At 26.5% G+C, this 24,508-nt stretch overlaps 1 protein-coding gene across 1 annotated transcript in view; it reads left to right on the top strand.

The window, feature by feature from the left end:
- ap3b1a (adaptor related protein complex 3 subunit beta 1a) overlaps positions 1-23,940 on the top strand; it is a 174,933-nt gene extending 150,993 nt beyond the window's left edge. Inside the window, exon 27 of the mRNA XM_061966284.2 lies at positions 23,465-23,940. Coding sequence (XP_061822268.1) covers positions 23,465-23,618 — 154 coding nt within the window. The 3' untranslated portion in view covers positions 23,619-23,940. The remainder of the gene's footprint in view (positions 1-23,464) is intronic.
- Positions 23,941-24,508: the final 568 nt, after the last annotated feature.

Below are 24,508 nucleotides of genomic sequence, written 5' to 3'. Positions count from 1 at the left end.
TACATGTTATTATAAATGTTACTTCATTATATGTATACTTACATCATGTATATATTACATGATATTATGAATGTTACTACATTACATATATACTTACATCATGTATATATTACATGTTATTATGAATGTTACTACATGACATGTATACTTACATCATGTATATATTACATGTCATTATGAATGTTACTAGATAGTACATCATGTATATATTACATGTTATTATGAATGTTACTAGATACTACATATATACTTAAATCATGTATATATTACATGTTGTTATAAATGTTACTACATGACCTCTATACTTACATCATGTATATATTACATGTTATTATGAATGTTGCTAGATACCACATATATACTTAAATCATGTATATATTACATGTTATTATGAATGTTACTAAATGACATGTATAGTTACAGCATGTATGATGGGGGCTTTTGGATGTTTTTAGAGCCCTTTTGTAGGCGGAATAGAGCGATTACCCTTGGCTCCATTGTTAGCTGACTTTTGCTAGCATGTATATACGAGTTAGAATGCAACAACATTTTTAAAAATTACATAAGGATTGTGAACGATGGGCAAAATTATCCCCATAAAAAAAGTGCAGGTCAAGTTTTCAATAAAATTCAAGTGCAAATAAAAACACAGCTCCACCACTTTAGTTATAATTTTTGCGCTTCCAAAACTTCCATACAAATTTAGCCCCGGACTTCTTCTGTTTGTTTGATGTTGTCATCACTGCCACGAGTGGTGGAAAAGTGTATTACAGCCGAGTATCGCCGCGACGCCCCTCCCGCTGTGGTGTAAAGGTGAGGCGGGTGGGGGTTGAAGGGGCGGCAGATGGCACACCCGGGCTCTCCGAACTGAAGAGAATCACGGATAATTGGAGAGCGCCGCTCCGCCGCGACCCAGACGATCGATGCCAATCTGCCCGCCATGGCTGCCACGCGGTCTGCCTTCCATACAATTAATTCGCTGTTCCGGGCCCGACTGTGGCGAGGGTGCGCGGGAATACCAATGAGCCATTTAGGCCGCCGCCCTCCCCCCGTGGTCCTGTCCTTTTGGGAGGGGGGGGTGAAAAAACATATTTACACTTGGATATCAACCGCGGTCTCCAGAGAGGGGATAAAAGCAGCCTGGGGGTGATGTTAACCAGCCCGGATTTATTTCCTAAATCCATTAGCGGGGCCGCGGGGGCCACATGAGACGCCCGCAGGCGGAGGATCTCGCCCCGTGTCGCCCGCTTAAGCCCATAAAAGCGCTATTAGCTTGTAGCGGCTAGCGAAGGGATGATGTGTCCTGCAGAAGTGGCTAATATTTTAATTAAGGCTTCTCTCTCCCCTCCCACAAATAAACTCTGCCGGCGCCCCCGGGAGAGCCGGCAGCGCTCGCTCCTTAACCTGCTAATTGCACCAATTGTGTCCGGCGGCGGGCGGGGGGGCGGGGGGGCTCTTGACAGGCTTTAGTCGGGCCTAAGTGGGGGCCCTTTATGGACTGTTTGTCAGGACTAAGCGGGGGTCTTTGTCGCGGGGATGTAGCGCTAAATGGGGGCAGATGGCCGACCACGTGGGGACCCCCGACATGCAAAGAAATAGGGGGTTGTGGGGGGCGCGTCGGGTCAGTGGCGACCATGTGCGCCCCGGGTCTGCTCCCGTTTCCACGGCGACGTGGGACAGAGAATTCCCCCACTGGGACCGGGGCGCACCCCCGTTTCATCGCGGTCCCACAGGCTCACACTGGATAGACACCCACAGTCCATAAAAACGGCTAAGCGTTCTGTTGGAGTGGCGGGGCGGGGGGGAGGGGGGCGTGGCCCTCGCCCGATGAGCTGTCAATCAGCGGGATAATAGACTGACACCATCGCTCCACTTCCACACACATTGCTGTGATTTAAACAATAAATTAAAAACACGATAGTCTGCTTGTGATTTTGTATATATTTTATATATTTTGTATATACATATAAATTATTTCTGCGCTGATTTTTTTTTTTTTGCTCATCATTTTAAAACACTGTATTCTGACAAACTGAATTTTTAAACACACGTTTTGTTGTCACAAATTGTATTCAATAAAATTGTCAGCATAATTTGATGTAAAAAAAATAAATTAAAAATGCAGTATTTCTGCAATGAATTTGTATACCCTGAATTTTTAAACACGCTAATTTTGCTCCCAAATGTTTATTCAATAAAATCATCATTTGATTTAAAAAAAAACAAAAACAGAACTTAAGTATTTATGCACTGATTTTTTTTCTGCTCTGATTTTTTTACACTGCATTTTAAAACACTGTAATTTAACAAACTGAATTTTTAAACACAATTTTTTCTCCCAAATGTTTATTCAATAAAATTGTCAGCATAATTTGATGTAAAAAAACAAAACAGAAATTAAGTATTTATGCACTTATTTTTTTTCTGCTCTGATTTTTTTACACAGCATTTTAAAACACTGTAATTTAACAAACTGAATTTTTAAACACAAATTTCGCTCCAAATGTTTATTCAATAAAAATGTCAGCATTATTTGATGTAAAAAAAACAAACAGAAATTAAAATTATTTCTGCGCTGATTTTTTTTGCTCATCATTTTAAAACACTGTATTCTGACAAACTGAATTTTCAAACACACGTTTTGTTGTCACAAATTGTATTCAATAAAATTGCCAGCATAATTTGATGTAAAAAAAATAAATAAAAAAATGCAGTATTTCTGCAATGAATTTGTATACCCTGAATTTTTAAACACACTAATTTTGCTCCCAAATGTTTATTCAATAAAATCATCATAATTTGATTTTTGAAAAAAACCCAGAAATTAAGTATTTATGCACTGATTTTTTTTTCTGCTCTGATTTTTTTACACTGCATTTTAAAACACTGTAATTTAACAAACTGAATTTTTAAACACAATTTTTTCTCCCAAATGTTTATTCAATAAAATTGTCAGCATAATTTGATGTAAAAAAACAAAACAGAAATTAAGTATTTATGCACTTATTTTTTTTCTGCTCTGATTTTTTTACACAGCATTTTAAAACACTGTAATTTAACAAACTGAATTTTTAAACACAATTTTGCTCCCAAATGTTTATTCAATAAAAATGTCAGCATTATTTGATGTAAAAAAAAGAAACAGAAATTAAAATTATTTCTGCGCTGATTTTTTTTTGCTCATCATTTTAAAACACTGTATTCTGACAAACTGAATTTTTAAACACACGTTTTGTTGTCACAAATTGTATTCAATAAAATTGTCAGCATAATTTGATGTAAAAAAAATAAATTAAAAATGCAGTATTTCTGCAATGAATTTGTATACCCTGAATTTTTAAACACGCTAATTTTGCTCTCAAATGTTTATTCAATAAAATCATCATAATTTGATTTTTGAAAAAAACCCAGAAATTAAGTATTAATGCTCTGATTTTTTTTCTGCTCTGATTTTTTTACACTGCATTTTAAAACACTGTAATTTATCAAACTGAATTTTTAAACACAATTTTTTCTCTCAAATGTTTATTCAATAAAATTGTCAGCATAATTTGATGTAAAAAAACAAAACAGAAATTAAGTATTTATGCACTTATTTTTTTCTGCTCTGATTTTTTTACACAGCATTTTAAAACACTGTAATTTAACAAACTGAATTTTTAAACACAAATTTCGCTCCAAATGTTTATTCAATAAAAATGTCAGCATAATTTGATGTAAAAAAAACAAACAGAAATTAAAATTATTTCTGCGCTGTTTTTTTTTTGCTCATCATTTTAAAACACTGTATTCTGACAAACTGAATTTTTAAACACACGTTTTGTTGTCACAAATTGTATTCAATAAAATTGTCAGCATAATTTGATGTAAAAAAAATAAGATAAAAAATGCAGTATTTCTGCAATTAATTTGTATACCCTGAATTTTTAAACACGCTAATTTTGCTCCCAAATGTTATTCAATAAAATCATCATTTGATTTTTTTTTTTTTTAAAAAACAGAAATTAAGTATTTATGCACTGATTTGTTTTCTGCTCTGATTTTTTTACACAGCATTTTAAAACACTGTAATTTAACAAACTGAATTTTTAAACACAATTTTTTCTCCCAAATGTTTATTCAATAAAATTGTCAGCATAATTTGATGTAAAAAAACAAAACAGAAATTAAGTATTTATGCACTTATTTTTTTTCTGCTCTGATTTTTTTACACAGCATTTTAAAACACTGTAATTTAACAAACTTAATTTTTAAACACAAATTTCGCTCCAAATGTTTATTCAATAAAAATGTCAGCATAATTTGATGTAAAAAAAACAAACAGAAATTAAAATTATTTCTGCGTTGATTTTTTTTGCTCATCATTTTAAAACACTGTATTCTGACAAACTGAATTTTTAAACACACGTTTTGTTGTCACAAATTTTATTGAATAAAATTGTCAGCATAATTTGATGTAAAAAAAATAAGATAAAAAAATGCAGTATTTCTGCAATTAATTTGTATACCCTGAATTTTTAAACACGCTAATTTTGCTCTCAAATGTTTATTCAATAAAATCATTAGATTTTGGGGAAAAAAACAGAAATTAAGTATTTATGCACTGATTTTTTTTCTGCTCTGATTTTTTTACACTGCATTTTAAAACACTGTAATTTAACAAACTGAATTTTTAAACACAAATTTCGCTCCAAATGTTTATTCAATAAAAATGTCAGCATAATTTGATGTAAAAAAAACAAACAGAAATTAAAATTATTTCTGCGCTGTTTTTTTTTTGCTCATCATTTTAAAACACTGTATTCTGACAAAATGAATTTTTAAACACACGTTTTGTTGTCACAAATTGTATTCAATAAAATTGCCAGCATAATTTGATGTAAAAAAAAAAATTAAAAATGCAGTATTTCTGCAATGAATTTGTATACCCTGAATTTTTAAACACGCTAATTTTGCTCTCAAATGTTTATTCAATAAAATCATCATAATTTGATTTTTGAAAAAAACCCAGAAATTAAGTATTTATGCTCTGATTTTTTTTCTGCTCTGATTTTTTTACACTGCATTTTAAAACACTGTAATTTAACAAACTGAATTTTTAAACACAAATTTTTCTCCCAAATGTTTATTCAATAAAATTGTCAGCATAATTTGATGTAAAATAACAAAACAGAAATTAAGTATTTATGCACTTATTTTTTTTCTGCTCTGATTTTTTTACACAGCATTTTAAAACACTGTAATTTAACAAACTGAATTTTTAAACACAAATTTCGCTCCAAATGTTTATTCAATAAAAATGTCAGCATAATTTGATGTAAAAAAAAACAAACAGAAATTAAAATGATTTCTGCGCTGATTTTTTTTTGCTCATCATTTTAAAACACTGTATTCTGACAAACTGAATTTTTAAACACACGTTTTGTTGTCACAAATTGTATTCAATAAAATTGCCAGCATAATTTGATGTAAAAAAAATAAATAAAAAATGCAGTATTTCTGCAATGAATTTGTATACCCTGAATTTTTAAACACGCTAATTTTGCTCCCAAATGTTTATTCAATAAAATCATCATCATTTGATTTTTGAAAAAAACAAACAGAAATTAAGTATTTATGCACTGATTTTTTTTCTGCTCTGATTTTTTTACACTGCATTTTAAAACACTGTAATTTAACAAACTGAATTTTTAAACACAATTTTTTCTCCCAAATGTTTATTCAATAAAATTGTCAGCATAATTTGATGTAAAAAAACAAAACAGAAATTAAGTATTTATGCACTTATTTTTTTTCTGCTCTGATTTTTTTACACAGCATTTTAAAACACTGTAATTTAACAAACTGAATTTTTAAACACAATTTTGCTCCCAAATGTTTATTCAATAAAAATGTCAGCATTATTTGATGTAAAAAAAAGAAACAGAAATTAAAATTATTTCTGCGCTGATTTTTTTTTGCTCATCATTTTAAAACACTGTATTCTGACAAACTGAATTTTTAAACACACGTTTTGTTGTCACAAATTTTATTCAATAAAATTGTCAGCATAATTTGATGTAAAAAAAATAAATAAAAAAATGCAGTATTTCTGCAATTAATTTGTATACCCTGAATTTTTAAACACGCTAATTTTGCTCTCAAATGTTTATTCAATAAAATCATCATAATTTGATTTTTGAAAAAAACCCAGAAATTAAGTATTTATGCTCTGATTTTTTTTCTGCTCTGATTTTTTTACACTGCATTTTAAAACACTGTAATTTAACAAACTGAATTTTTAAACACAATTTTTTCTCCCAAATGTTTATTCAATAAAATTGTCAGCATAATTTGATGTAAAAAAACAAAACAGAAATTAAGTATTTATGCACTCATTTTTTTTCTGCTCTGATTTTTTACACAGCATTTTAAAACACTGTAATTTAACAAACTGAATTTTTAAACACAATTTTGCTCCCAAATGTTTATTCAATAAAATTGTCAGCATAATTTGATGTAAAAAAAAACAAACAGAAATTTAAATTATTTCTGCGCTGTTTTTTTTGCTCATCATTTTAAAACACTGTATTCTGACAAACTGAATTTTTAAACACACGTTTTGTTGTCACAAATTGTATTCAATAAAATTGTCAGCATAATTTGATGTAAAAAAAATAAGATAAAAAATGCAGTATTTCTGCAATTAATTTGTATACCCTGAATTTTTAAACACACTAATTTTGCTCCCAAATGTTTATTCAATAAAATCATCATAATTTGATTTTTGAAAAAAACCCAGAAATTAAGTATTTATGCTCTGATTTTTTTTCTGCTCTGATTTTTTTACACTGCATTTTAAAACACTGTAATTTAACAAACTGAATTTTTAAACACAATTTTTTCTCCCAAATGTTTATTCAATAAAATTGTCAGCATAATTTGATGTAAAATAACAAAACAGAAATTAAGTATTTATGCACTTATTTTTTTTCTGCTCTGATTTTTTTACACAGCATTTTAAAACACTGTAATTTAACAAACTGAATTTTTAAACACAAATTTCGCTCCAAATGTTTATTCAATAAAAATGTCAGCATAATTTGATGTAAAAAAAAACAAACAGAAATTAAAATTATTTCTGCGCTGTTTTTTTTTTGCTCATCATTTTAAAACACTGTATTCTGACAAACTGAATTTTTAAACACACGTTTTGTTGTCACAAATTGTATTCAATAAAATTGTCAGCATAATTTGATGTAAAAAAAATAAATAAAAAATGCAGTATTTCTGCAATGAATTTGTATACCCTGAATTTTTAAACACGCTAATTTTGCTCCCAAATGTTTATTCAATAAAATCATCATCATTTGATTTTTGAAAAAAACAAACAGAAATTAAGTATTTATGCACTGATTTTTTTTCTGCTCTGATTTTTTTACACTGCATTTTAAAACACTGTAATTTAACAAACTGAATTTTTAAACACAATTTTTTCTCCCAAATGTTTATTCAATAAAATTGTCAGCATAATTTGATGTAAAAAAACAAAACAGAAATTAAGTATTTATGCACTTATTTTTTTTCTGCTCTGATTTTTTTACACAGCATTTTAAAACACTGTAATTTAACAAACTGAATTTTTAAACACAATTTTGCTCCCAAATGTTTATTCAATAAAAATGTCAGCATAATTTGATGTAAAAAAACAAAACAAACAGAAATTAAAATTATTTCTGCGCTGATTTTTTTTGCTCATCATTTTAAAACACTGTATTCTGACAAACTGAATTTTTAAACACACGTTTTGTTGTCACAAATTGTATTCAATAAAATTGCCAGCATAATTTGATGTAAAAAAAATAAATTAAAAATGCAGTATTTCTGCAATGAATTTGTATACCCTGAATTTTTAAACACGCTAATTTTGCTTTCAAATGTTTATTCAATAAAATCATCATAATTTGATTTTTGAAAAAAACCCAGAAATTAAGTATTTATGCACTGATTTTTTTTCTGCTCGGATTTTTTTACACTGCATTTTAAAATACTGTAATTTAACAAACTGAATTTTTAAACACAATTTTTTCTCCCAAATGTTTATTCAATAAAATTGTCAGCATAATTTGATGTAAAAAAACAAAACAGAAATTAAGTATTTATGCACTGATTTTTTTTCTGCTCTGATTTTTTTACACTGCATTTTAAAACACTGTAATTTAATAAACTGAATTTTTAAACACAATTTTTCTCTCTCAAATGTTTATTCAATAAAATTGTCAGCATAATTTGATGTAAAAACAAAACAAAACAGAAATTAAGTATTTATGCACTTATTTTTTTTCTGCTCTGATTTTTTTACACAGCATTTTAAAACACTGTAATTTAACAAACTGAATTTTTAAACACAATTTTGCTCCCAAATGTTTATTCAATAAAAATGTCAGCATAATTTGATGTAAAAAAAAAACAAAACAGAAATTAAAATTATTTCTGCGCTGATTTTTTTTGCTCATCATTTTAAAACACTGTATTCTGACAAACTGAATTTTTAAACACACGTTTTGTTGTCACAAATTGTATTCAATAAAATTTCCAGCATAATTTGATGTAAAAAAAATAAATTAAAAATGCAGTATTTCTGCAATGAATTTGTATACCCTGAATTTTTAAACACGCTAATTTTGCTCCCAAATGTTTATTCAATAAAATCATCATAATTTGATTTTTGAAAAAAAAAAACAGAAATTAAGTATTTATGCACTGATTTTTTTTCTGCTCTGATTTTTTTACACAGCATTTTAAAACACTGTAATTTAACAAACTGAATTTTTAAACACAATTTTGCTCCCAAATGTTTATTCAATAAAATTGTCAGCATAATTTGATGTAAAAAAACAAAACAGAAATTAAGTATTTATGCACTCATTTTTTTTCTGCTCTGATTTTTTACACAGCATTTTAAAACACTGTAATTTAACAAACTGAATTTTTAAACACAATTTTGCTCCCAAATGTTTATTCAATAAAAATGTCAGCATTATTTGATGTAAAAAAAAACAAACAGAAATTAAAATTATTTCTGCGCTGATTTTTTTTGCTCATCATTTTAAAACACTGTATTCTGACAAACTGAATTTTTAAACACACGTTTTGTTGTCACAAATTGTATTCAATAAAATTGTCAGCATAATTTGATGTAAAAATAAATAAATAAAAAATGCAGTATTTCTGCAATGAATTTGTATACCCTGAATTTTTAAACACGCTAATTTTGCTCCCAAATGTTTATTCAATAAAATCATCATCATTTGATTTTTGAAAAAAAAAACAGAAATTAAGTATTTATGCACTGATTTTTTTTCTGCTCTGATTTTTTTACACTGCATTTTAAAACACTGTAATTTAACAAACTGAATTTTTAAACACAATTTTTTCTCCCAAATGTTTATTCAATAAAATTGTCAGCATAATTTGATGTAAAAAAACAAAACAGAAATTAAGTATTTATGCACTGATTTTTTTTCTGCTCTGATTTTTTTACACAGCATTTTAAAACACTGTAATTTAACAAACTGAATTTTTAAACACAATTTTGCTCCCAAATGTTTATTCAATAAAATTGTCAGCATAATTTGATGTAAAAAAAAACAAACAGAAATTAAAATTATTTCTGCGCTGATTTTTTTTGCTCATCATTTTAAAACACTGTATTCTGACAAACTGAATTTTTAAACACACGTTTTGTTGTCACAAATTGTATTCAATAAAATTGTCAGCATAATTTGATGTAAAAAAAATAAATAAAAAATGCAGTATTTCTGCAATGAATTTGTATACCCTGAATTTTTAAACACGCTAATTTTGCTCCCAAATGTTTATTCAATAAAATCATCATCATTTGATTAAAAAAAAAAAAAAAACAGAACTTAAGTATTTATGCACTGATTTTTTTTCTGCTCTGATTTTTTTTCACTGCATTTTAAAACACTGTAATTTAACAAACTTAATTTTTAAACACAATTTTTTCTCCCAAATGTTTATTCAATAAAATTGTCAGCATAATTTGATGTAAAAAAACAAAACAGAAATTAAGTATTTATGCACTTATTTTTTTTCTGCTCTGATTTTTTTACACAGCATTTTAAAACACTGTAATTTAACAAACTGAATTTTTAAACACAATTTTGCTCCCAAATGTTTATTCAATAAAAATGTCAGCATAATTTGATGTAAAAAAAAAAAAAAAACAGAAATTAAAATTATTTCTGCGCTGATTTTTTTTGCTCATCATTTTAAAACACTGTATTCTGACAAACTGAATTTTTAAACACACGTTTTGTTGTCACAAATTTTATTCAATAAAATTGTCAGCATAATTTGATGTAAAAAAAATAAATTAAAAATGCAGTATTTCTGCAATGAATTTGTATACCCTGAATTTTTAAACACGCTAATTTTGGTCCCAAATGTTTATTCAATAAAATCATCATCATTTGATTTAAAAAAAAAAAAAAAACAGAACTTAAGTATTTATGCACTGATTTTTTTTCTGCTCTGATTTTTTTACACTGCATTTTAAAACACTGTAATTTAACAAACTAAATTTTTAAACACATTTTTGCTCCCAAATGTTTATTCAATAAAAATGTCAGCATAATTTGATGTAAAAAAAAAACAAACAGAAATTAAAATTATTTCTGCGCTGATTTTTTTTGCTCATCATTTTAAAACACTGTATTCTGACAAACTGAATTTTTAAACACACGTTTTGTTGTCACAAATTGTATTCAATAAAATTGCCAGCATAATTTGATGTAAAAAAAATAAATAAAAAAATGCAGTATTTCTGCAATGAATTTGTATACCCTGAATTTTTAAACACGCTAATTTTGCTCTCAAATGTTTATTCAATAAAATCATCATAATTTGATTTTTGAAAAAAAAAACAGAAATTAAGTATTTATGCACTGATTTTTTTTACACTGCATTTTAAAACACTGTAATTTAACAAACTGAATTTTTAAACACAATTTTTTCTCCCAAATGTTTATTCAATAAAATTGTCAGCATAATTTGATGTAAAAAAACAAAACAGAAATTAAGTATTTATGCACTTATTTTTTTTCTGCTCTGATTTTTTTACACAGCATTTTAAAACACTGTAATTTAACAAACTGAATTTTTAAACACAATTTTGCTCCAAATGTTTATTCAATAAAAATGTCAGCATAATTTGATGTAAAAAAAACCAAACAGAAATTAAAATTATTTCTGCGCTGATTTTTTTTGCTCACCATTTTAAAACACTGTATTCTGACAAACTGAATTTTTAAACACACGTTTTGTTGTCACAAATTGTATTCAATAAAATTGTCAGCATAATTTGATGTAAAAAAAATAAATAAAAAAATGCAGTATTTCTGCAATGAATTTGTATACCCTGAATTTTTAAACACGCTAATTTTGCTCTCAAATGTTTATTCAATAAAATCATCATTTGATTTTTGAAAAAAAAAACCAGAACTTAAGTAGTTATGCACTGATTTTTTTTCTGCTCTGATTTTTTTACACTGCATTTTAAAACACTGTAATTTAATAAACTGAATTTTTAAACACAATTTTTTTCTCTCAAATGTTTATTCAATAAAATTGTCAGCATAATTTGATGTAAAAAAAACAAAACAGAAATTAAGTATTTATGCACTCATTTTTTTTCTGCTCTGATTTTTTACACAGCATTTTAAAACACTGTAATTTAACAAACTGAATTTTTAAACACAAATTTTGCTCCAAATGTTTATTCAATAAAAATGTCAGCATTATTTGATGTAAAAAAAAGAAACAGAAATTAAAATTATTTCTGCGCTGATTTTTTTTTGCTCATCATTTTAAAACACTGTATTCTGACAAACTGAATTTTTAAACACACATTTTGTTGTCACAAATTTTATTCAATAAAATTGTCAGCATAATTTGATGTAAAAAAAATAAATTAAAAATGCAGTATTTCTGCAATAAATTTGTATACCCTGAATTTTTAAACACGCTAATTTTGCTCCCAAATGTTTATTCAATAAAATCATCATCATTTGATTTTTTTTTTTTAAAAACAGAAATTAAGTATTTATGCACTGATTTGTTTTCTGCTCTGATTTTTTTACACTGCATTTTAAAACACTGTAATTTAACAAACTGAATTTTTAAACACAATTTTTTCTCCCAAATGTTTATTCAATAAAATTGTCAGCATAATTTGATGTAAAAAAACAAAACAGAAATTAAGTATTTATGCACTTATTTTTTTCTGCTCTGATTTTTTTACACAGCATTTTAAAACACTGTAATTTAACAAACTGAATTTTTAAACACAAATTTCGCTCCAAATGTTTATTCAATAAAAATGTCAGCATAATTTGATGTAAAAAAAACAAACAGAAATTAAAATTATTTCTGCGCTGTTTTTTTTTTGCTCATCATTTTAAAACACTGTATTCTGACAAACTGAATTTTTAAACACACGTTTTGTTGTCACAAATTGTATTCAATAAAATTGCCAGCATAATTTGATGTAAAAAAAATAAATTAAAAATGCAGTATTTCTGCAATGAATTTGTATACCCTGAATTTTTAAACACGCTAATTTTGCTCCCAAATGTTTATTCAATAAAATCATCATCATTTGATTTAAAAAAAAAACAAAAACAGAACTTAAGTATTTATGCTCTGATTTTTTTACACTGCATTTTAAAACACTGTAATTTATCAAACTGAATTTTTAAACACAATTTTTTCTCCCAAATGTTTATTCAATAAAATTGTCAGCATAATTTGATGTAAAAAAACAAAACAGAAATTAAGTATTTATGCACTTATTTTTTTTCTGCTCTGATTTTTTTACACAGCATTTTAAAACACTGTAATTTAACAAACTGAATTTCTAAACACAAATTTCGCTCCAAATGTTTATTCAATAAAATTGTCAGCATAATTTGATGTAAAAAACAAACAAACAGAAATTAAAATTATTTCTGCGCTGATTTTTTTTGCTCATCATTTTAAAACACTGTATTCTGACAAACTGAATTTTTAAACACACGTTTTGTTGTCACAAATTGTATTCAATAAAATTGTCAGCATAATTTGATGTAAAAAAAATAAATTAAAAATGCAGTATTTCTGCAATGAATTTGTATACCCTGAATTTTTAAACACGCTAATTTTGCTCCCAAATGTTTATTCAATAAAATCATCATCATTTGATTTAAAAAAAAACAAAAACAGAACTTAAGTATTTATGCACTGATTTTTTTTCTGCTCTGATTTTTTTACACTGCATTTTAAAACACTGTAACTTAACAAACTGAATTTTTAAACACAATTTTTTCTCCCAAATGTTTATTCAATAAAATTGTCAGCATAATTTGATGTAAAAAAACAAAACAGAAATTAAGTATTTATGCACTCATTTTTTTTCTGCTCTGATTTTTTAGACAGCATTTTAAAACACTGTAATTTAACAAACTGAATTTTTAAACACAATTTTGCTCCCAAATGTTTATTCAATAAAAATGTCAGCATTATTTGATGTAAAAAAAAGAAACAGAAATTAAAATTATTTCTGCGCTGATTTTTTTTTGCTCATCATTTTAAAACACTGTATTCTGACAAACTGAATTTTCAAACACACGTTTTGTTGTCACAAATTTTATTCAATAAAATTGTCAGCATAATTTGATGTAAAAAAAATAAGATAAAAAATGCAGTATTTCTGCAATGAATTTGTATACCCTGAATTTTTAAACACGCTAATTTTGCTCCCAAATGTTTATTCAATAAAATCATCATAATTTGATTTTTGAAAAAAACCCAGAAATTAAGTATTTATGCTCTGATTTTTTTTCTGCTCTGATTTTTTTACACTGCATTTTAAAACACTGTAATTTAACAAACTGAATTTTTAAACACAATTTTTTCTCCCAAATGTTTATTCAATAAAATTGTCAGCATAATTTGATGTAAAATAACAAAACAGAAATTAAGTATTTATGCACTTATTTTTTTTCTGCTCTGATTTTTTTACACAGCATTTTAAAACACTGTAATTTAACAAACTGAATTTTTAAACACAAATTTCGCTCCAAATGTTTATTCAATAAAAATGTCAGCATAATTTGATGTAAAAAAAAAAAACAGAAATTAAAATTATTTCTGCGCTGATTTTTTTTGCTCATCATTTTAAAACACTGTATTCTGACAAACTGAATTTTTAAACACACGTTTTGTTGTCACAAATTTTATTCAATAAAATTGTCAGCATAATTTGATGTAAAAAAAATAAATAAAAAAATGCAGTATTTCTGCAATGAATTTGTATACCCTGAATTTTTAAACACGCTAATTTTGCTCCCAAATGTTTATTCAATAAAATCATCATTTGATTTTTGAAAAAACAAACAGAAATTAAGTATTTATGCACTGATTTTTTTTCTGCTCTGATTTTTTTACACTGCATTTTAAAACACTGTAATTTAATAAACTGAATGTTTAAACACAATTTTTTCTCCCAAATGTTTATTCAATAAAATTGTCAGCATAATTTGATGTAAAAAAAACAAACAGAAATTAAAATTATTTCTGCGCTGATTTTTTTTTGCTCATCATTTTAAAACACTATTCTGACAAACTGAATTTTTAAACACACATTTTGTTGTCACAAATTGTATTCAATAAAATTGTCAGCATATGATGTAAAAAAAATAAATAAAAAATGCAGTATTTCTGCAATGAATTTGTATACCCTGAATTTTTAAACACGCTAATTTTGCTCCCAAATGTTTATTCAATAAAATCATCATCATTTGATTTAAAAAAAAAAAAACAACAGAAATTAAGTATTTATGCACTGATTTTTTTTTTTGCTCTGATTTTTTTTTACACTGCATTTTAAAACACTGTAATTTAACAAACTGAATTTTTAAACACAATTTTTTCTCCCAAATGTTTATTCAATAAAATTGTCAGCATAATTTGATGTAAAAAAACAAAACAGAAATTAAGTATTTATGCACTTATTTTTTTTCTGCTCTGATTTTTTTACACAGCATTTTAAAACACTGTAATTTAACAAACTGAATTTTTAAACACAAATTTCGCTCCAAATGTTTATTCAATAAAAATGTCAGCATAATTTGATGTAAAAAAACCAAACGGAAATTAAAATTATTTCTGCGCTGATTTTTTTTGCTCATCATTTTAAAACACTGTATTCTGACAAACTGAATTTTTAAACACACGTTTTGTTGTCACAAATTGTATTCAATAAAATTGCCAGCATAATTTGATGTAAAAAAAATAAATTAAAAATGCAGTATTTCTGCAATGAATTTGTATACCCTGAATTTTTAAACACGCTAATTTTGCTCCCAAATGTTTATTCAATAAAATCATCATTTGATTTTTGAAAAAAAAAACAGAAATTAAGTATTTATGCACTTATTTTTTTTCTGCTCTGATTTTTTTACACAGCATTTTAAAACACTGTAATTTAACAAACTGAATTTTTAAACACAATTTTGCTCCCAAATGTTTATTCAATAAAATTGTCAGCATAATTTGATGTAAAAAAACAAAACAGAAATTAAGTATTTATGCACTTATTTTTTTTCTGCTCTGATTTTTTTACACAGCATTTTAAAACACTGTAATTTAACAAACTGAATTTTTAAACACAATTTTGCTCCCAAATGTTTATTCAATAAAAATGTCAGCATAATTTGATGTAAAAAAAAACAAACAGAAATTAAAATTATTTCTGCGCTGATTTTTTTTGCTCATCATTTTAAAACACTGTATTCTGACAAACTGAATTTTTAAACACACGTTTTGTTGTCACAAATTTTATTCAATAAAATTGTCAGCATAATTTGATGTAAAAAAAATAAGATAAAAAATGCAGTATTTCTGCAATTAATTTGTATACCCTGAATTTTTAAACACGCTAATTTTGCTCTCAAATGTTTATTCAATAAAATCATCATAATTTGATTTTTGAAAAAACCCCAGAAATTAAGTATTTATGCTCTGATTTTTTTTCTGCTCTGATTTTTTTACACTGCATTTTAAAACACTGTAATTTAACAAACTGAATTTTTAAACACAAATTTTTCTCCCAAATGTTTATTCAATAAAATTGTCAGCATAATTTGATGTAAAAAAACAAAACAGAAATTAAGTATTTATGCACTTTTTTTTTTCTGCTCTGATTTTTTTACACAGCATTTTAAAACACTGTAATTTAACAAACTGAATTTTTAAACACAAATTTTGCTCCAAATGTTTATTCAATAAAAATGTCAGCATTATTTGATGTAAAAAAAAGAAACAGAAATTAAAATTATTTCTGCGCTGATTTTTTTTTGCTCATCATTTTAAAACACTGTATTCTGACAAACTGAATTTTCAAACACACGTTATGTTGTCACAAATTTTATTCAATAAAATTGTCAGCATAATTTGATGTAAAAAAAATAAATTAAAAATGCAGTATTTCTGCAATGAATTTGTATACCCTGAATTTTTAAACACGCTAATTTTGCTCCCAAATGTTTATTCAATAAAATCATCATCATTTGATTTTTTTTTTAAAAAACAGAAATTAAGTATTTATGCACTGATTTTTTTTCTGCTCTGATTTTTTTACACTGCATTTTAAAACACTGTAATTTAACAAGCTGAATTTTTAAACACAATTTTTTCTCCCAAATGTTTATTCAATAAAATTGTCAGCATAATTTGATGTAAAAAAACAAAACAGAAATTAAGTATTTATGCACTCATTTTTTTTCTGCTCTGATTTTTTTTACACAGCATTTTAAAACACTGTAATTTAACAAACTGAATTTTTAAACACAAATTTCGCTCCAAATGTTTATTCAATAAAAATGTCAGCATAATTTGATGTAAAAAAAACAAACAGAAATTTTAATTATTTCTGCGCTGTTTTTTTTTTGCTCATCATTTTAAAACACTGTATTCTGACAAACTGAATTTTTAAACACACGTTTTGTTGTCACAAATTGTATTAAATAAAATTGTCAGCATAATTTGATGTAAAAAAAATAAATTAAAAATGCAGTATTTCTGCAATGAATTTGTATACCCTGAATTTTTAAACACGCTAATTTTGCTCTCAAATGTTTATTCAATAAAATCATCATAATTTGATTTTTGAAAAAAAAACAGAAATTAAGTATTTATGCTCTGATTTTTTTTCTGCTCTGATTTTTTTACACTGCATTTTAAAACACTGTAATTTAACAAACTGAATTTTTAAACACAAATTTTTCTCCCAAATGTTTATTCAATAAAATTGTCAGCATAATTTGATGTAAAAAAACAAAACAGAAATTAAGTATTTATGCACTTATTTTTTTTCTGCTCTGATTTTTTTACACAGCATTTTAAAACACTGTAATTTAACAAACTGAATTTTTAAACACAAATTTCGCTCCAAATGTTTATTCAATAAAAATGTCAGCATAATTTGATGTAAAAAAAACAAACAGAAATTAAAATTATTTCTGCGCTGATTTTTTTTTGCTCATCATTTTAAAACACTGTATTCTGACAAACTGAATTTTTAAACACACGTTATGTTGTCACAAATTGTATTCAATAAAATTGTCAGCATAATTTGATGTAAAAATAAATAAATAAAAAATGCAGTATTTCTGCAATGAATTTGTATACCCTGAATTTTTAAACACGCTAATTTTGCTCCCAAATGTTTATTCAATAAAATCATCATTTGATTTAAAAAAAAAAAAAAAAACAGAACTTAAGTATTTATGCACTGATTTTTTTTTCTGCTCTGATTTTTTTACACTGCATTTTAAAACACTGTAATTTAACAAACTGAATTTTTAAACACAATTTTTTCTCCCAAATGTTTATTCAATAAAATTGTCAGCATAATTTGATGTAAAAAAAACAAAACAGAAATTAAGTATTTATGCACTCATTTTTTTTCTGCTCTGATTTTTTTACACAGCATTTTAAAACACTGTAATTTAACAAACTGAATTTTTAAACACAATTTTGCTCCCAAATGTTTATTCAATAAAAATGTCAGCATTATTTGATGTAAAAAAAAGAAACAGAAATTAAAATTATTTCTGCGCTGATTTTTTTTTGCTCATCATTTTAAAACACTGTATTCTGACAAACTGAATTTTTAAACACACGTTTTGTTGTCACAAATTGTATTCAATAAAATTGCCAGCATAATTTGATGTAAAAAAAATAAATTAAAAATGCAGTATTTCTGCAATGAATTTGTATACCCTGAATTTTTAAACACGCTAATTTTGCTCCCAAATGTTTATTCAATAAAATCATCATTTGATTTTTTTTTTTTAAAAAACAGAAATTAAGTATTTATGCTCTGATTTTTTTTCTGCTCTGATTTTTTTTACACTGCATTTTAAAACACTGTAATTTAACAAACTGAATTTTTAAACACAATTTTTTCTCTCAAATGTTTATTCAATAAAATTGTCAGCATAATTTGATGTAAAAAAACAAACAAACAGAAATTAAGTATTTATGCACTGATTTTTTTCTGCTCTGATTTTTTTACACTGTATTTTAACACACTGTAATTTAACAAACTGAATTTTTAAACACACAGGCACATGAACAATAACAAGATCTGATAGCTCAGTTACAGCTATTCTGTGTTATATGTGTTTTATGTTGCACCATTGCACCAAGTAAAATTAACTAGTTTGTGAACCCGTTCTCAAACAATGGCAATAAAAACGATTCAGATTCTGACAAATTTTTCTTCTAAATTCTTACTCAATAAAATTGTCAGCGTAATTTAATGTAAAAAATTCAGTATTTCTGCACTGAATTTATCCACCACTACTACACTACATTTTTACAGACTGAATTTTAAAACACTGATTTTTTTAAGCACAAATGTTGCTCACAATTCCATGAAATTGTCAGCATAATTAGAAAAAAAAACAAAAAACAGAAATTTATTATTCCTGCACTGATTTTTTTACACTAATTTTTTTATGCACCACATTTTTACACACTCAATTTTACTCAATGAACTTGTCAGCATAATGTGAAGATAATGTCAATGAGGGATTTCTAATGGAATTCTTATTAATATTGATACTGTTGTTGATATTATTCATTTTTGTTTGACTACTTTTGGATTGTTTTGTGTCATGTTTGTATGTCCTCTCAATTGCTCTGTTGATGCTATTCTGAATGTTGCTTGAATTGTATTATTATGGTATTATTTTGTTGGACTGATTGATAAAAAACCAAAAAATAATAATGTGAAAAATTTAAATTGACAAAGTCAAAAATTCAGCGTCCAAAAAAAGCTTTGGTAATTAAGTCACCGATCAACTTCCGCATGACTTAAGTCTTGTGGAAACACATTTTTATTTATTATTTATATTACATGTTATTATTTAATAATAATAAATATTATTTATTATTATTACATGTTATTCATTATTATAATGCCTCATATTATTCACATTTATGCATGGATATTTTCTAATCCCCTGATAATGTAACATGTGATGTTGTTTTTTTTATTGTATTTGTTTATTTTCCATAAAATATCCACCTAGATCAGAGGTGTCAAAGTGGTTTTCACTGAGGGCCACATGGCAGTTATGTTTGGCCCCAGAGGGCCGCTTCTAACAGTGAATACTATTATTACACTATTTTTTTATGCATTTTATTAGTAGATTTTTTTTAAACTAAAATGTAAAAAAAAATATGGTAAGTTGTAATAATTTCACCTCCAAATGTAGTGTATATTGCTGTAAATGAAAAAACAGTACTGCTGTTTTTATGGTAAAAAAAAAAAAAAAAATAAAAAAAAAAAGGCAGCTCAGTTGCCAGAATTTTACTGTAAAATTTACTTTTTTTTTTTTTTTTTTACTGTAAATAAAAAGAAACTGCAATTTTACAGTAACATTTCGGAACCTGAGCTGCAAGTTATTATTATTATTTTTTTTTTTTTTACCACAAATCAAGTGTAGATTTTTCGGTGTATTACTGTAAATGCACTACAGTTTATTACAGTAAAAAAAGTACTGTTTTATGTGCATTTTAGTTGTAGATTTTTTTTTTAAACGAAAATGTTCAAAAAAATATATAAGTTGCAGTAATTTCACCTCAAAATGTAGTGTATGTTACTGTAAATGGAAAAACACTACTGCTCTTTTTATGGTAAAAAAAAGAAATGCAGCTCAGTTGCCAGAATTTTACTGTAAAATTTACATGTTATTTTTTTAACTGTAAATTAAAAAAATGCAATTTTACAGTCAAATTTGGGAACCTGAGCTGCAAGTTATTATTATTATTTTTATTTTTTTTTACCGCAAATCAAGTGTAGATTTTTCTGTGTATTACTGTAAATGCACTAGAGTTTATTACAGTAAAAAAAGTACTGTTTTTATATGCATTTTAGTTGTAGATTTTATTTTTTTTTAAACGAAAATGTTCAAAAATATATGGTAAGTTGCAGTGATTTCTCCTCAAAATGTAGTGTATATTACTGTAAATAAAAAAACACTACTGCTCTTTTTATGGTAAAAAAAAAAAAAAAGGCAGCTCAGTTGCCAGAATTTTACTGTAAAATTTACTTTTTTTTTTTTTTTTACTATAAATTAAAAAAACTACAATTTTACAGTAACATTTCGGAACCTGAGCTGCAAGTTATTATTATTTATTTTTTTTTTTACCACAAATCAACAAGTGTAGATTTTTCGGTGTATTACTGTAAATGCACTACAGTTTATTACAGTAAAAAAAAGTAGTGTTTTATATGCATTTTAGTTGTAGATTTTTTTTTTTTCTAAACGAAAATTTTCAAAAAAATATATAAATTGCAGTAATTTCACCTCAAAATGTAGTGTATAATACTGTAAATGGAAAAACACTACTGCTCTTTTTATGGTAAAAAAAAAAAAAGGCAGCTCAGTTGCCAGAATTTTACTGTAAAATTTAAAAAAAAAATTTTTTTTTTTGCTGTAAAGTAAAAAAATGCAATATTACTGTACAATTTCAGAACCTGAGCTGCAAGTTATTATTATTATAATTAATTTTTTTTACCGCAAATCAACAAGTGTAGATTTTTCGGTGTATTACTGTAAATGCACTAGAGTTTATTACAGTAAAAAAAGTACTGTTTTATATACATTTTAGTTGTAGATTTTTTTTTTTTTAACGAAAATGTTCAAAAATATATGGTAAGTTGCAGTAATTTCTCCTCCAAATGTAGTGTATATTACTGTAAATGGAAAAACACTACTGCTCTTTTTATGGTAAAAAGAAGAAATGCAGCTCAGTTGCCAGAATTTTACTGTAAAATGTACATGTTATTTTTTTACTGTAAATTTAAAAAAATGCAATTTTACAGTAAAATTTGGGAACCTGAGCTGCAAGTTATTATTATTATTATTTATTTTTTTACCGCAAATCAACAAGTGTAGATTTTTCTGTGTATTACTGTAAATGCACTACAGTTTATTACAGTAAAAAAAGTACTGTTTTTATATGCATTTTAGTTGTAGATTTTTTTTTTTTTTAACGAAAATGTTCAAAAATATATGGTAAGTTGCAGTAATTTCTCCTCCAAATGTAGTGTATATTACTGTAAATGGAAAAACACTACTGCTGTTTTTATGGTAAAAAAACAAAAAGCGGCATCTCAGTTGCCAGAATTTTACTGTAAAATTTACTTTTTTTTTTTTTTTTACTGTAAATTAAAAAAATGAAATTTTACAATAAAATTTCGGAACCTGAGCTGCAAGTTATTATAATTTTTTTTTTTTTTTTTTTTAAACCGCAAATCAACAAGTGTAGATTTTTCGGTGTATTACTGTAAATGCACTACAGTTTATTACAGTAAAAAAAGTACTGTTTTTATATGCATTTTAGTTGTAGATTTTATTTTTTTTTAAACGAAAATGTTCAAAAATATATGGTAAGTTGCAGTAATTTCTCCTCAAAATGTAGTGTATATTACTGTAAATGGGAAAAACACTACTGCTGTTTTTATGGTAAAAAAACAAAAAGCGGCATCTCAGTTGCCAGAATTTTACTGTAAAATTTACTTTTTTTTTTACTGTAAATTAAAAAAATGCAATTTACTGTAAAATTTCGGAACCTGAGCTGCAAGTTATTATTATAATTAAAATGTTTTACCGCAAATCAACAAGTGTAGATTTTTCGGTGTATTACTGTAAATGCACTACAGTTTATTACAGTAAAAAAAGTACTGTTTTTATATGCATTTTAGTTGTAGATTTTTTTTTTTTAAACGAAAATGTTCAAAAATATATGGTAAGTTGCAGTAATTTCTCCTCCAAATGTAGTGTATATTACTGTAAATGGGAAAAACACTACTGTTTTTATGGTAAAAAAAACAAAAAGCGGCATCTCAGTTGCCAGAATTTTACTGTAAAATTTACATTTTTTTTATTTTTTTTTACTGTAAATTAAAAAAATGTAATTTTACTGTAAAATTTCAGAACCTGAGCTTCAAGTTATTATAATTTTTTTTTTTTTACTGCAAATCAACAAGTGTAGATTTTTTGGTGTTTTACTGTAAATGCACTACAGTTTATTACAGTAAAAAAAGTACTGTTTTTATATGCATTTTAGTTGTAGATTTTTTTTTTTTTAAACGAAAATGTTCAAAAATATATGGTAAGTTGCAGTAATTTCTCCTCCAAATGTAGTGTATATTACTGTAAATGGAAAAACACTACTGTTGTTTTTATGGTAAAAAAAACAAACAAAAAACGGCATCTCAGTTGCCAGAATTTTACTGTAAAATTTACATTTTTTTTTTTTTACTGTAAATAAAAAAAAAATGCAATTTTACAAAAAAATGTTTTTGTTTTTTACCGCAAATCAACAAATGTAGATTTTTTTGGTGTATTACTGTAAATGCCAAAATGACACCACGTTTTATTACAGTAAAAAAAAGTAAAACATTTTTAATTTTTTCATGTAAAAACCACAGTAAATTTCACAATTTGACCATAAAATCTGTTGCTATATTTACATTTCACAATTTGATGGATAACTTGCTTTGAAATCGCTATTATTAGTATATATTTATATTTAATAAATAATTTGAGTGTTTGATAATATATTTTTGCATAATTAGACAATATTTAAGTGAACATCATTTACGATTACATGGAGTACTTTTTTTTTTCTTCTCCCAAAATAGAAAAAAAGAATACATTTAGTAAGAACATTTTATTGATACTTTATTATTTCCAGGCTTTCCAGGGCCAAATAAAATGAAGTGGCGGGCCACATCTGGCCCCCGGGCCTTGACTTTGACACCTGTGATCTAGATTCACTTTAGTGTGCAAAATGGGGTTATTTTCCTTCCCAAGTCAAGCCTGGTGTTCTCCTCCTGTTGCAGGTTCGCAGGTCGCACTGTGAGCAGCCAAGTCCTGGTTCTGGTCCAGCTGGAGCTGAAGGACTCGTCCGGCGGCCTGCTGACCGTCAGCACGGAGAAGAGCGTCATGGCGTCCATGTTGCTGCGAGACCTCCAACAAGCCCTGGCCCGGGCGTAGACAGATAGGCGCTTTCTTTCTTCTCTTTTTACACACAAAATTCCACAACATGATTATGGTCTTTCACTGTCAACTGGAAAACATTTCTCAAGCTAAGAGTCCAGTATTATTATTATTATTATTATTATTATTATTCCTTTGACCTTTCCCCATAAATATCAAGGTAGCGCCACGTGCCTCATGAAGGACTTCAGTGCTGATTTTGCCCAAAACCCTTAATGTGCCTTTCACACAAACACCTCAAAAAACTGCCTTATTGTCATCATTCATTAAAAAAAAACCCATTTCTTTAAACATTTTACGTCACGCTCCTCATTTGGAATCACAAATGTCCTCACCATGGTTAAAAGAATGGTAACATACATATATACATACATATATATGTATATATATATATATAGTTGAGGTTACTGTGGTTTATCCGTTATACAGTGCTCAATACCGGGGTAGAGCGGAATATTCGTTAGGTCAGGAAAAAACTCGGAGGCTATTTCATCCCCACAAGCCCGTTTCGCAGGTTTCCCTGCTCTTCAGGGGATTTTCAGGGAAATCCCCTGAAGAGCAGGGAAACCTGAATTTATTTAACTAAATTTGTTTGACTTTGCCAATTTAAAATGTTCACGTTATGCTGACAAGTTCATTGAATAAAATTGAGCGTGTAAAAAAAATTGGTGCATGAAAAATTTTTGTGTAAAAAAATCAGTGCAGGAATAATCATTTTCCGATTTATACATATATATATATGTCTTAATAAGGTTATCCAAAAAATAGTGCTCGATACCGTAGTAGAGCGCAATATATGTATGTGTGGGAAAAAAAATCACAAGACTATTTCATCTCTACAGGCCTGTTTCATGAGGGGGGGTTCCCTCAATCATCAGGAGATTTTA

Source organism: Nerophis lumbriciformis, linkage group LG11 (genome assembly GCF_033978685.3).
Source record: "Nerophis lumbriciformis linkage group LG11, RoL_Nlum_v2.1, whole genome shotgun sequence".
In the NCBI taxonomy this organism is placed as follows: domain Eukaryota; kingdom Metazoa; phylum Chordata; class Actinopteri; order Syngnathiformes; family Syngnathidae; genus Nerophis; species Nerophis lumbriciformis.
This window is presented reverse-complemented; position numbering and strand designations above follow the sequence as displayed.